We start from the raw sequence: 14947 nt of genomic DNA on the forward strand, positions 1-14947 counted from the left end.
AGAATTTTGGATTAAGTAGGTTCATCAAAAACTTCATCAAAAAGAGTTTAGAACTGGGCACAGCAGTGCATGCCTGTAATCCCAAGGTATTTAGAAGGCTGAGGCAGGAGGATTGCAAGTTTGAGGCCAGCTAGGGCAATTTTGTAAGACCTTGTCTCAAAGAGCCAGGGATGCAGTTCAGTGTTAGAGTGCCACTGGGTTCAATCCCTGGTACCTGGGGCGAAATGTTCAGATACTGAAAAACCAAAAATCTTTTATTATAAGACTTATGTCTTGAGTTATAAACATGAGTATCTGTAGGTCACATTTTCTATGTACAGTGCCTGATATTCTAAACAATTATTATCTTACAAATATTTTCTCACATCTGTCTGCCTATTTATTTTTGTCTTTGAATAAACCTCTGCCAAAATAATACAATAGACTCACTTATTCTTTTTTAATATTTTTTTTAGTTATCAGTGGACTTTTTATTTATATGCGGTGTTCAGAATCAAACCCAGTGCCTCACACATGTTATGCAAGTGATCTGCCACTGAGCTACAACCCCAGTCCTCACTTATTTTTTTTTCACACATTTAAAATTATTTCAAAATTTAGGGGCTGGGAATATAGCTCAGTTGGTAGAGTGCTTGCCGTGCATGCACAAGGCCCTGGGTTCAGTCTCCAACACCACACACAAAAATAATAATAATAATATTTCAAGATTTAAACTTCTCTAGGAAAAATATTGTATTATATTCTTAAAATCCTTTATTAATAGCTAATGGTCTAGCAATGTGATTTTGAGAGCAGGAACTAGCTCTGATACTGGTGTTCAAATCCTAGTTCTATTACTAGTTGTATAATTTGGGCAAGTCATTTAACCTCTGTACCTCAGATACTTCATCTGTAAAATAATGCTGATGAAGATATTTTAAGGATTGATTTAATTAAATCACAAAGTAATTAGGACAGTTTTTGTTAAGCCAAAAGTGTTCAGTAATTGTTAACTGTCATCATATTTGATTCATTAAAAACTCATTCAGTGAGGCTGGGGGTGTGGCTCAAGTGGTAGTGCGCTTGCCTGGCATGCTGAGGCACTGGGTTCGATCCTTATCACTACATAAAAATAAAATAAAGATATTGTGTCCACCTAAAAAAAAATTTAAAAAAAACCTCATTCAGTAACATCATCTATAAATATTATGAAGAAGTTCAATATATTTGCCTAGTTTTATTGCTAGAGTTCTTTTTTTTATAGCCTCTGTACTTTATGAATAAACAAACATATTTTGCATCTTTATCATGAAGGAAAATGTTAAATATGCTGTGCGCTTGAGAAACTATGGAAGCCGTACAGCCAATGGAGATGGAGGAATGACTACGGTTCAGTGCCCTGATGGTGTGACCTTTACATTCAGCACATGCAGTTTGAGTAGCAATGGCACAAACCAAACCAGAGGACAGATTCCACAGATACTCTACTATAGGTAGGTGTATCTGTAGATGGAATGGAAATATTCTAAAGCGGCATAACTTACAGTATACTGCAAGGTAAAAAATTATAAATGAACAGTTGTAATTAAATACAAAATATCTTCCTAACACATATTTGTGCTAATTCATATAAACAAGTCTCATTTTAAGATATAAATTTTAAAAAAAAATAGAAAAAAAAAGATATAAATTCAAAATTTAATATAATGGTAAATGCTTTAAAACATGGGTTTTGGTCATTTCTTGACATTTTTGTGTATTGGACACATGTGCTGGGTACTTCATCATGAATCATAAAAGTTTCAAATTTAATTAGAATTTATTTATTTTTATAAGTACCTAAAATAAATTATCAGATTGACTCAACCCAGCTAGTGGTATTGCCTTGATCCTGTTATCAGTCTGCAGAATATTTCAATGTTTATAAATCTCATATCTGCCTAGGTATCCTCTTGGGCCCTAGAATATACAATGGTTCTTTCTTTTATTTCAACAGAAACCATTCTACAAAAAGAGTGGAAATAAAGAATAATAATAACCTTTGGGTAGAAAATACTTCTCTGAATTTTTCTTTTAATAACTTAGCTAGAGTCTTAGGTAGTAGTGAGTACTATTGACCACATTTGTTCTTAACCCAAGTAATCACTAAAGTTGCATAGGCTTGATGCTTCCTCTCTTTCCTTCATAAACTATCTAGGGACACCTCCTAGGTTGTTAGTACAAAATAATTTCCCTAAAGATTTTCTCCTCCCTTTATTCATATGTCATAGAGTAGAGACAGTACACAGTATATAGCTGTACAGTACAATGCTGTTGCTAAAATATATAAGATTTCTAGTCTTTTTATCCTAATTATGAAGAATGTTTTTGTTACATAAACATTATAATAAATAGTTCATTATTCTCTATCTCAACCATAGATTGAAAGCTGTAACCTGCACAAAAGGACAGTTTTATATTTCAAAAAGCTAGAGTCATAAACAGCATCTACTATTCAAACTTCTGGATGTTTTCATATTTATAAGCAAGCTTTAAGTACTCTTACTTTAATAATTTAGGTTAAAAAAGATTAAAGTCTCTTGATATTTAACATCACTCTTGATGTTAAACTCATATCTAGTTTTGGTATCCTCTCTGAGAGCCCTAGATTGAAAATTCAAGTCTCTGATATCTTTCTTCAGATAACCCCGGGTGAAGATGATGTGATTCATGTATACTGAGCACTTAAACTATGTGCTTTATCTGTCTTGTCTTAGGTAGTCATGAGGTAGGCACTTATACAGAAGAGGGAACTGAGGCACTGAGTGTTAAAAATCTTGCCCAAATCACACATAATCATTTATGATACAGGGATTGATAGGCAGGAAATCATATTCCAGATGTCATAGTCTTGCACACTACATATTCTCTTTCAGAATGCTCTGTACAGTTGACTAAAGACATCTTAGGTTTAACAGATCCATAGTACTCCTCTCCCTTATGCAGTTATAGCCACATACCTTGTCATTTTTGATGTCTCTGTTACCCTCATACTTTATATCTAATTTATCAGCAAATACTAAACTAAACTTTCCTCAATCCAACCTTTTCTATGATTAGTAACCTAGTGCAAATCACCACTATCTCTGTCTGTAAAATTGTAATATCCTGTCTACAAGTCTACAAGTCTCCCTCCTATCTCTGTTGCCCACCTACCATCACTTCTCCTTGACGCAGCCAGTGATATAATGAAACCATAAATCATACTGTATTCTGCCCTTTCTCAAAGTCCAGTGGCCTCCTGTTGCCAGTATGTTACCAGTATGAAACGTGAAGTTAGTTGATATTGTGACTCTTGTTTCCTCTGCCACCCATCGCCACTCTTTACTCTTTCCCCTTTCATTCCAGCAATACTTGTCTTCACTCTGTTCTTCAAACTCAACATTGTTGTCTTTGTCCTGACACTTTTCCCTCACATCTTTGCGTGGATTTTTTGTTGTTGTCGTTTTTCTTCAAAGTCCTGTTACTTCCTGAAACTATATGATTACATATTTACTGTTTTAACTTTAACTTTTTAAATGTAAATTAAATGAGAGGCTCTGATCTGTATGATTTCTAAAATTAGGTCATGTTTTACTTACCGTTGTAGAATACTCTCTTGTTTACTCATGTCACAGGAGTGAATTTGATGGGGATTTACAATCTCAACTTCTGAGTAAAGCCAATGAAGAAGATAAAAACTGTAGTAGAGCTCTCTCTGTGGTAAGCACTGTTGTTCGAGCTGCCAAGGACCTCTTGCACAGAGCTCTTGCTGTAGATGGTAAGACTATCCTTTTTCTCTCTTTATAGTCATATTGTAGATTCTTTGTTCCCTAACGTTGCATGGAGTAATTGAGGAGGAGCCATCTTGTAGAATCCCTGAGTGATTTATTCATTCGAGATCTATGCATACACGAATTTTGGACCAGCAGATTTTTAAAGTATGTTAAAAGCAATTACTTGGCATTTTAATTTCCTTAGTTAACCTAGTTAAAAAAAAATTCTGTCTTGATTAAAGTTAGGTATTGCCTTTATTCTTTTTTTGGTAATCAAAAAGCTTTTTCTTCCTATATATGTTGTCTTCAGTAATGTGTCACCATTCACCCAAATGTCTGGATACCCTAACCATCTCCTTGGATTTGCTTGTTTAAATTAAGTTCTATGAGTTCTTTCACTGGAAACCTTTCCAGTTTGTATTCATCCCTCTTTCTGTTCTCCCAGTGCTTAGTTCAGGCTGCCATAGTGCAAGTGCATGCCCTGCCTCCTTTTCATGGATGGATAAAAAACATAATAATCTTACCACCACCTTTCCCACTTTCCCTATCTAGCTATCTAATCATCCCCTACATTGGCAACGGTTATCATTATAAAAATAAACTGTTGCCCTAGTACTCTTTTACTATAACATTCATTCCTAAGCCTAGGTGCACATTAGAGTCACCTGAGAAGTTTGCCAAAAATGAGGAATATTTGTTCTATTCCCAGTCTATTTTGTGAAGCAGCACATCTAGAAGCCAATATTTGGAAGAATAATTGACCTCATAAGTATCTTTAGAATCTAGACTCTAATTTATCCTTCCACCAACGTGACTAATATGTCACAGCACAGATTTTTCTTTAGAAAAATAAAAGACAATATAGCTTAATAACAGCAAACATTTTTGGAGTGCTTTATATGTGCAGGCATTGTTCTAAGTGTTTTACATATATTAACATTTTATCTTTACAGCATCCAATGAGAAAATTAGAATTATTATCCTGTTTTACAGATTATTTTCCTAACATCAATAATAGTCATGTTTGGTACCAAAGTAGTAGTTTTAAAATCATGGCTCTGTTACCCTAAGTTCTAATCCTAGATATTATACAGATACATATAGTTAATATCCATAAAGTATTTTGTGTAAGATACTTAAACACTGTGTGCCTTGGTTTCCCCTTCTAAACAAATTGTAGGAATAATAAAAGCATTTTATTGTGGTAATTGAGATGACATGTGGAGGTAAAACACTTAGACTTGTACCAGGTCCTTAATAAACAGTTAATGTTAATAACTTTGTCCAAGAGAACAGAATATAGGTAGTATAGAATGTATGTAGTACAATGAAAACTGCCTTCTAACTATAATGTTAATGCCTTTTTTAGCTGATGACATTCCAGAACTGCTTAGCTCTTCCAGTCTATTTTCCATGCTGCTTCCCCTTATTATAGCCTACATAGGACCAGTAGCTGCTGCTATTCCTAAGGTGTGTAATTCTATAACTTTGATTTTTTTAAAAAAATAACATTTTTTAGATTTTATATCTTTTATTTAAAGATACTTTTTAATCCTTGAGGCACGTGGGTTATAGGTAGTAGGCAGAGATTGATGTGTTATATGGGAAAACTTATTAGTTAAATCTCTCAGTTCTTAGTATGATTACTGGATTATTGGGCTTACATACTGAATGTACATTTGAAGAATTTGGGAATGGGAAATTTTATGTTTTAGAAATATGTCATGAGAGGAAAGACTTAAGATAAAAGATTTTTAAAATATATGAGCTTGATACCATATCTTCATCATCTTGAATAATAATAATGGAAAAGGAGAGAAGTGTTTTAAAGTAGAGAAATATTGAAGACATGGAAGAAATTGTAAATTATTGATTCTTTGGCATAATTAAGTATTGAGTATAACCTAATTTTCTGTAGATCACAAAAAACAAAAGTGTTTAAAAATACAGACTAGGTATTTTAGTATAACATCTAAGAGAATTCTTTTTTATCCATAAAGCAGATTTCTCATTGAACAAAAACTTAGTACCAACTCTTGATGCAAATTGTTGCTAATGAGGGTAACCAACACTTATAGTAATTCATAATTTAAAAACTAATTTCACATTTATCATCTTAATCTTTTGTTTTATATATATTTATTAGGTGGCTGTAGAAGTCTTTGGCCTTGTCCAACAATTGCTTCCCTCAGTTGCTATTTTGAATCAGAAATATGCACCCCCTGCTTTCAATCCTAATCAGTCAACAGATAGCACCACAGGAAACCAGCCTGAACAAGGTCTCTCAGCTTGTACAACCTCTAATCACTATGCTGTCATAGAGAGTGAGCACCCATATAAGCCTGCCTCTGTGATGCACTACAAGGTAGGCACAGATTTCTGGTTAGACTCAATTGTAAAACTTTATTTGAGGTTCTATAATGATATCTTAAAGAATGCTTTGCTTATTTTCAGAAATGTAATCTCTTTTTTAGTGTGTAAGTATAGAAAATCACAGATAGATACTACCAAATACAGAGAAGGCTTTAAGAAAGAATTTCTCCCTAAAGAATACAGGTTTATGGGCTGGGGATGTGGCTCAAGCGGTAGGTAGCTCACTCGCCTGGCATGCGTGCGGCCCGAGTTCGATCCTCAGCACCACATACAAACAAAGATGTTGTGTACGCCGAGACTAAAAAATAAATATTAAAAAAAAAAAACAAACTCTCTCTCTCTCTCTCTTAAAAAAAAAAAAAAAAAGAATACAGGTTTATGAGGATGGTTCTCAAATCTTCTTACAACTATATTTCAGTATGTAATTCTAAACTCCCATGCTGTATATTGTAATAATAATGCATGCAAGAATTAAGATTCATAAATCATTTTTTGAATTGACATTATTTGAATCCAGCCTGAGCTCTGAAAATTTACACATTGTAGGATTTAAGGAGTCCTCTGTTTAGTGTTAAAAAAAAAAAACCCTGCAAAACATTTATAAATTTAATGTCATTATATTCAAAATCCTTTTTCTTTGTTTTTTAAATTACATTATGTAAATTAATAAGTCATTCATTTCATCAGTTTTAATTAGAAGTTAACATTTTGTGTTCTTATAAAATTTTCAGGTTTTTTATTGTAGAGAATATTAAATGTATAAAAGTAAAGCAAGATAGTATGTTATACCTAAGCTATTCATCTCCCCAAGTTTAATAGTTTCATTATTTTAAAGTGCATTCATGATATTTTCTTAAGCATATCTCTAAAATATAGGACATTTAAAAATCACCATAATAATTGGACATAGAGAAGTGAAGGGAGGGGTGGGGGTATGGGGATAAGAATGATAATAGAATCATGTATGTGCATATATGATTATACAACCAGTATAACTCTAAATCAGAAGTTATATTCCATTTATGTATAATGTGTCAAAATGCATTGTACTGTCATGTATAATAAATTAGAACAAAAAATTAAAATAAAAGTAACTAATATTATCATTTCAAAAGTGAATGATTCCTTAATAAGATCATGCAAATTTTGCTAATTTATTTAAGTCAGAATATAAATAAGATGCATACGTTGCAGTCGGTTATGTCTCTCGAGTCTCTTTAAATTTTAAAACCCTTCACATTTATAGATATTTACTCCACCCCCTGCCCTTTTCAATTTTGATCCTTGAAACTGGACCATGTGTCTGTTGGGTGAAGTCCTCTTTAGTTTACCTGCTGAGTCCTATAGACATCTTTTGTAGGTGTGAAATTCCTCATTTCCTTGCTCTCTGGTATAAGATGTTCCTGCTTCAGTACAGGAACCATCCAATTTTTTCAAAAAGACCTTGGTTTCTTTTATACATACACATGTATTATATGTGTGTGTGTATATATACATATATTTGTGTGTAGATATATTTATTTATAGACATATTTATGTATATATGTAGTTTTTTAAAGATTAAAACACTTCATGAGTTGTATTGATGATACTAATTGAAATAAGGATCACCAGAGCAATGATACACACCTAAATCCCAGTGGCTTTGGAGACTGAAGCAGGAGGATTGAAAGTTCAGAGCCAGCTTCAGAAACTTAGGGAGCCCTTGAGCAACTCAGTGAGTCCCTGTCTCTAAATAAAATATTAAAAAGGGCTGGGGATGTGGCTCAGTAGTTAAGCACCCTTGGGTTCAATCTGTAGTAGCAAAAAAAAAGAGGGTGGGGAACACCTGAATCTCCTTTCTCACACATCTAGAATTTCTATGACACTGGGAATATTAAAATTAGAAAAGTATGTGTGCATGAGTAGGTAGAGTGGGTATGTTGTCCATTGATTATATCATAACTACAATGTAGTCAAATTGCTATGTTTTAAAGTAAATTAGAATGATCAATTACTGTCTTCTAAAGTAAGTTAGAATAACCTGTGATTATAAAACAATTGGATATACATTTTGAATAATTTGTTTTATTTTAGACTTTTCGTAATTGCTTTTAAATTTACATTTTGTTTTATAAATGTTGAAATAATTACATAATATATAACAAATTGAGCTTTTATCTCTGTCCACTTCATTCATTTCCTTCCTTTTCTATCATTGGTAATAATTTCTTTTAATTTTGTAGTAATCCTGTGGTTTTATTTAGTAAATGTGAAAACACACACACATATACAGAGGCAGAGTTGTGTGTGTGTGTGTGTGTGTGTGTGTGTGTGTGTGTGTGTGTGTATTCATATCCTCTTGCCTATTGCCAGGTGGCATTCCCAGAATGTGTCAGGTGGATGACAATTGAATTTGACCCTCAGTGTGGTACTGCACAGTCAGAAGATGTTCTCCGTTTGCTGATTCCTGTTAGAACCATTCAGAATTCAGGATATGGACCAAAATTGACATCTGTTCATGAAAATCTTAATTCATGGATAGAATTAAAGAAATTTTCTGGATCCTCTGGGTGGCCTACTATGGTTTTAGTGTTGCCAGGTAAATGTCCTCTTTTCTGTCTTATGGGGTAAAATATATATATGTATGTACATTTAGTAAGGTTACACTATTGAAAAGTTTATTTAATTTTTTGAGGAAATTATTTTTAGACTTATGGGAATTGCAATTGAGGAATAAATAAGTTGCCCTGGGTAAGGAACATACCAGGATCTGAGTTTTGCAGCAGAGTTCGTATTGAGGAGTGGGTGTTTGTATAGTTGGGACCAAGGTATAGAAAAATATTAAATATTTTATTTCTCAGTAAGTGCTAAATTTTCAGAACTTAATTAAGGACTCCAGTCCTTCCTTTGAAGAGAAGTTGTAAACCCTTCCAAGTTGTGTTGAAACTATTATTTCAGTTGGCTTTAAAGGTATGTGTGAGAGAGAGAGAACATAAGTGTGTACAACTGTAATCACTGAATCTCATGTTCTTTTAAAAGAAAGTTAAGTTTTTAAAATTATATGTAGTCTGCTGTGTTTTTATCCAGTTAATCATAACCACTCTTGTGATGCTTTAAAGTGATAGCCTATTCAGAAACTTCTTTCTTGAACTGTAAACTGCCTTTGTTTGTTTGTTTATAAAGAGATGAGAAAAATCCAAATGCCAGCCTAGAGGATTGCCTACTTTGAAACAGCAAAGATTAGACTTGATCACCTCTGTGATTGACAGAAATCAAAAAATTGCTAATGTAACTTAACAGTAAATTTGGGGGAAATTTAATTATGATGAAAAAAAACAACCATTCTCTTGAGATGTTCTATTTTTAGTTTTACTTTTAGCATAGTTCATTTAGGAACCCACCTTCCAAAAAGTTTTAGTGTCTAAGTTGTATACTGCTTGGAATTAATAAAAGAAAGGGGAATTTTTGATAAAATTGTTTTAGATTTTGACCTCAATTCTGGCTTTTTTTTTTTTTTTAAGGAAATGAGGCCCTTTTTTCATTAGAAACTGCTTCAGATTATGTGAAAGATGACAAAGCATCCTTCTATGGTTTCAAATGTTTTGCAATTGGATATGAATTTAGTCCTGGACCTGATGAAGTAAGAACAAATTATCTTTCCATTCTGTTAAGGAAGATTATGTTTTTAAAGACGTATATCAACTTAAATTGCATCATTGCCTATATTCAAAAGTTTGAAATTTATTTTAAGCTAAGGAAGGATGTATACTTTAAAATATTTTGTAGTTTATGTGTGTGCATTGATTTTTTTCTACTTTTAATACATGAAGAAAATGAAGTTTGTGCATTGTAACCCAGTTTGATTGAAGTGTAATTTTGAAGTGTAATTATGTCTTCCCTGAGCCTGCTGTAATGGATAAACCTTTCTGAGTAAATCATAGAACTTGATTAAAGAGACTTTCAACTTTTCTAAATACTTTAAGTCATATACTAAAATAAAATCCAGGTCAGAGTTGATCGTGTTCCTTCAAAATGATGAATCAGAAATTATTTAGACAGTGAACCTATAAAACTGAACCTTATAACCTGCATTAGACAAAATAATGAATCTCTTCCATTTCCAATTTAACCATTAGCCCATACATGCTTCTTTCTAATTTTAAAAAGTATATAAAAAGCTTGAACTTGAATTAATTTTTATTGATAATTCTTATTGTCTTTCAAACATTTTTTAAAGCAGCAAATTTTATGCAATTCTACAGGGAGTCATTCAGTTGGAAAAAGAATTAGCCAATCTTGGTGGAGTTTGTGCAGCTGCTTTGATGAAAAAGGATCTAGCACTTCCTATTGGTAAGTCTTGTTGGGTATTAGTTATTGATAAATGTTTTCAAAAGTTAAGAGTAAAATATGTTTATTACAGAACACCTGACAATAGATTTGCAAAATGAATTCCATATCACATACTCATAATCAATAACTGCTTAATATTCTAAGGGTTTAAGTTTATTCTAAAGGGTTCTGTAATCCTTTTTAATTACACAAACCCATGCACATGTACACTCTCCTTATGCATGTGTATACTATGCCAATCATTGGGTTAAGGATTAAACATAGAGGATTATACCAAAAGTGTGATATTTCTAGATTTTTGTGGAAATATCAAGTAGACAGTTGAATATTTAGTGCCTGGGGCTCAGGGGATATGTCAATAAAAATGTCATTTGAACATAGTTGTTATGTAAAAATAGCCCAGGGTCAAAGCTGGGACCACTAAAATTTTTAAGATGAACAAAACAGGAAGAAGAGATCACATGTAGAACTGTAAATGTGAACAGCAACTGAAGGAGCAGAAAAACTAGGAGTGGGTATTCATGAGAATTGTGTATACTACTGAAAATTAATTTAAATCTATCACTGCATTTGAAAATTTGTTTGTGTCCTCAATGAGAAATAAATTAGTAAAATTAGATATCTAAGGACCTTCAGAATAGATTGAGAATAGAAAGTGAAGGAAAGCCTTCACTGAAATAGCTTTTCAGAACCATTTTCATGTGGAGGAGAACAGAGTGAGTGACAGAAATGATACCTCTACATGAAGTAAAATTATATATGTATAAATTAATTTATTATCAAGAGGGTTATATATGGTTTAACATTGTATTTTCACTATAGTTATAAAGAAAACTTTTTTTCTTTTTCTAAATCTCTTCCCAAAATTCCATCTATAGCTCTTCCTTATAATATTAGCTTTACAACTCTATCCTTTGTTTCCTCCTATTTTCTCTCTCTTCCCCTTTACTTCTTTCTGTATTCTACTTTTTTCTATTGTTCCCTTTCAGTCTTTTCAGTTCCCTTGATCAGACTTAATATTGGTGTATATGTGAAAAATGAGACCTGTTATATTCTATTCATATGAAGAAAATGTTTTGCAACCTCTTTAGAGGATAGAGGATATTTGTTAATAAGTGTTCAATTTTTAAATATATATACTTTTTGACATGGCAATTTTTTATATACACTTGCACAGATGATCAAAAAGATAAGTTAAAGAAATGACAAATGTAGCAGTGCATGTGATTGTAAAACCTAAATGCAATTAAAAGTCTGTCAATGGAATCTGGTTATATTGTAATCACATATTCATACAGTGGGAGATGTTAAAGTACATTTATATGGTTGACAAAGAAAGATGTCCAAATTAAGTAGGAAAAGCAAGTTGCAGAAGGTTCCATTTTACACGTGTTATCTTATTTACAAATGTGTGTGTTCATGTATGTGTATATTGACACACACACTTCTGATTTATACATTGTTTATACAAATAATACGTAAGAAACTGTTGATACTGGTCATCATTGGAGGAGATGTGAAACTCGTTAGAAAGATAGATTTATTTATTCCATCCAGGCTCAGCAATGCACGCCTGTAATTCCAGCAGTTTGGGAGGCTGAGTTAGGAGGATCCTGAGTTCAAAGCAAGCTTCAGCAACTTAGCAAGGCCTTAATCAACTCAGTGAGACTCTGTCTCCAACTAACTGCTGGATATGGCTCAGTGTTTAAATACCCAGTGTTTCAATCCCCAGTACCAAAAGGAAAAAAAAAAAAGAATTATTTATTCCACACTTCTGTACAATCTGAATATTTCCCCTTGAACTTTATTCGTAGAATTTCACAATTGAATCTATCAAAAAATCAATAAAATATGTTCTATATTAAGCAGTAAAGAAGAAAATTGCTAGAGCACATGGTCAGTACTTTGTTTCTATGTGAACCATCATTGTTTATGAAAAGTATAATTCTTCTCTAAGTCAACCAAAATACAAAGGTTCAGATTCAGAATAATCACTTTCGTCTTTTTAATTAAATTAATTAAATGCACTAAATCAAAAGCCTTTATTTATTATGCATGAATATAGTGTATATTTTGCATATTATTCAGCAAATCTTTTTTGATTATTGGTTTGAGAATTGTAGCTTTTATTTTCATTGAAAATATTTTACAATTTAAAATCTAAATCACTGAGATTTACCCAAAACAATAAATCTTTTCCTTTTGGAGTAGCAGAATTGTGAACAGGGTGTGATGAATGAAAGACTAGAAGGTTTAAGTATTAATATATCTTAGTAAAACTTTTCATTTGCATAATAGGTAATGAATTAGAAGAAGATCTTGAAATTCTTGAAGAGGCTGCATTACAGGTATTGTCCTGAACACTAGAAGGATAAATTTTATTAGTTTAAAAGCAGTATTTTCACAAGATCAGCCTTACTTTTCTTGAACAGTGTTCTTCTTTAAATAATTCTTTCTGTTCCTCAGCAGTTATAGAGACACATGACTTTTAATTGCTCTCCTTGATGAGAGGAATTCATGTGAGCTCAGACTATATTGTGTGGTGGGTATTGACTCTGGAGTTAGACCAAAATCTTATCAGAGAAAGAAGAGGAAACCAAGCTGGAAGGGAAGGAATCCTTTTCAGAACTGTGGACATTTAAATTCCATTTTGAAAGTTTCCTTTACCAGCTAGACAAAGGGGAAGGGCCTCTCATAAAGGAAACTAGTTAAAGGTGGTATATAAGGGCTGTATTTGAAATACTTATAGGGAGTGGCAAAATTTGAGGAAGATATATTTGGTGAGTTTAGACTGTGTGAGACATACATGTCATATTAAATGGCAGAACCAGCCAGGCGCAGTGGCACACACCTGTAATCCCAGCAGCTCAGGGGGCTGAGGCAAGAGGATCGCAAGTTCATAGCCAGCCTCAGCAAAAGCGAGGCTAAGCAACTAGTGAGACCCTGTCTCTAAATAAAATACAAAAGCATGGGCACTTGTCTCAGTGGTCGAGTGCCCCTGAGTTTAATCCCTAGTTCCAAAAAAGAAAATTAAAAAAGAAAGTAAAACCAGTTGGCTTTAGACATTTGGGAGCCCTTAATTTGTTACCATTATTGGTTTGTTTGTTTGTTTATTTATGTATCATTAGTTATGTAGACCATGTGACAGTGTAATGGAAATATATCAGTACTATATTTCAATTGAAATGCTCTTTTTTGTCTTTTTTGTCAAACTATAATATCTTCTTACTCATAATTTCTAAGAGATTTAAATTGCTCTATGAATTCATCAGTATGAATTTATCTGGGTAGCAGTCATTATTATTTGGATAAAAACATCAGAATGTGCAGGAAGCAATTTTTCAAATTATAATATTTACTGAACCCAGGCCAGAAATGCTGATGGTACTAATTGAGCATTAATGTATGCTGCATACCAAGACTATTAATGATGAGTGATTTTTGTGGATTGAAATGGCAAAGGTAGAAGATAGATGGTGACTCAGACATTCAATTGAATTGATGGCATCCAACCCAGATTTCATGGGTTTGCAAGGTCCTCTGAATAAATTTTTTTTTTAGAGCTAGGGTGGAATATTTCCCCTTGAACTTTATTTTGTTTGTTAGGTAAAAATACTCTAAAAATACACTATTTAGATGGGTGTGGTGGCACATGCCCCTAATCCCAGATGCTCAGGAGACTGAAGCAGGAGAATTGCAAATCCAAAGCCTGCATTAGCAATTTAGTAAGGCCCTAGGCAACCTGTTGCAAAATAAAGGGCTCAGTAGTTAAGTGCCGCTGGATTCAATCTCTAGTACCAAAAAACAAAAACAGTATTTTTATTAACAGAAATATCAATTAAAGGGCATTTTAATAGCCTAAAATAAAAAGGCTATATTCTTCAAATAAAGGACTCATTCTATCGTATCCTTATTCTTACTAATTTTGCCAGCTCCAGAGAATAATGAGCATACACTTACGCTCATTATTCATGTTTACATTCTGTTCTAGGTGTGTGTAATTAGTGGTAGTAACAGCACTTTTCTTGTTTACAGTATCTTTAGTATTATTTCTCCATTTTTACAGTTAGACTTTCAAATCAGTATTATTTTTTATGTGTTACAATAAATTGAATTTTAGAGAAATTATGTGACTTATCCAAGAAGTGAGTGAGTTGAGAAATAAAGGTTAGTACATAGGTCTTCCAATTCCTAGAGCTGGTATTTTCCATTTTACTTGTTTCCTGAGATAAACTGAACAAAGAAGCAATACTAAAACCAAACATTTATTTCTTATTAACTTTATTAAGCACTATCCTAAAAATTCTTCATATTTTTATCTTATTTAGTCTGTGGAATAATCCTGCAAATTAGAGATTCTTATCTCTGTTAACATATTTTAAAAAGAAAAACTGAAGGGCAGAGAACTTGGATAACTTGCCTAGGGTCACACAACTTGTAAAACACGTGAATTGGAATTCAACTTATCG

General features: G+C 32.7%; 1 protein-coding gene across 5 annotated transcripts in view; it reads left to right on the forward strand.

Annotated features, from left to right (window-relative positions):
- Mycbp2 (MYC binding protein 2) overlaps window positions 1-14947 on the forward strand; it is a 290494-nt gene that overhangs the window by 159178 nt on the left and 116369 nt on the right. For all 5 annotated transcript variants that reach the window (XM_076872632.2, XM_076872633.2, XM_076872636.2 and 2 more), the window contains 8 exons: window positions 1294-1472; window positions 3636-3778; window positions 5143-5243; window positions 5920-6138; window positions 8502-8727; window positions 9650-9768; window positions 10391-10478; window positions 12777-12826. In XM_076872632.2, the coding sequence (XP_076728747.2) occupies window positions 1294-1472; window positions 3636-3778; window positions 5143-5243; window positions 5920-6138; window positions 8502-8727; window positions 9650-9768; window positions 10391-10478; window positions 12777-12826 (1125 nt within the window). The remainder of the gene's footprint in view (window positions 1-1293; window positions 1473-3635; window positions 3779-5142; window positions 5244-5919; window positions 6139-8501; window positions 8728-9649; window positions 9769-10390; window positions 10479-12776; window positions 12827-14947) is intronic.

The sequence above is a fragment of the Callospermophilus lateralis genome, chromosome 12, assembly GCF_048772815.1.
Source record: "Callospermophilus lateralis isolate mCalLat2 chromosome 12, mCalLat2.hap1, whole genome shotgun sequence".
Taxonomy (NCBI): domain Eukaryota; kingdom Metazoa; phylum Chordata; class Mammalia; order Rodentia; family Sciuridae; genus Callospermophilus; species Callospermophilus lateralis.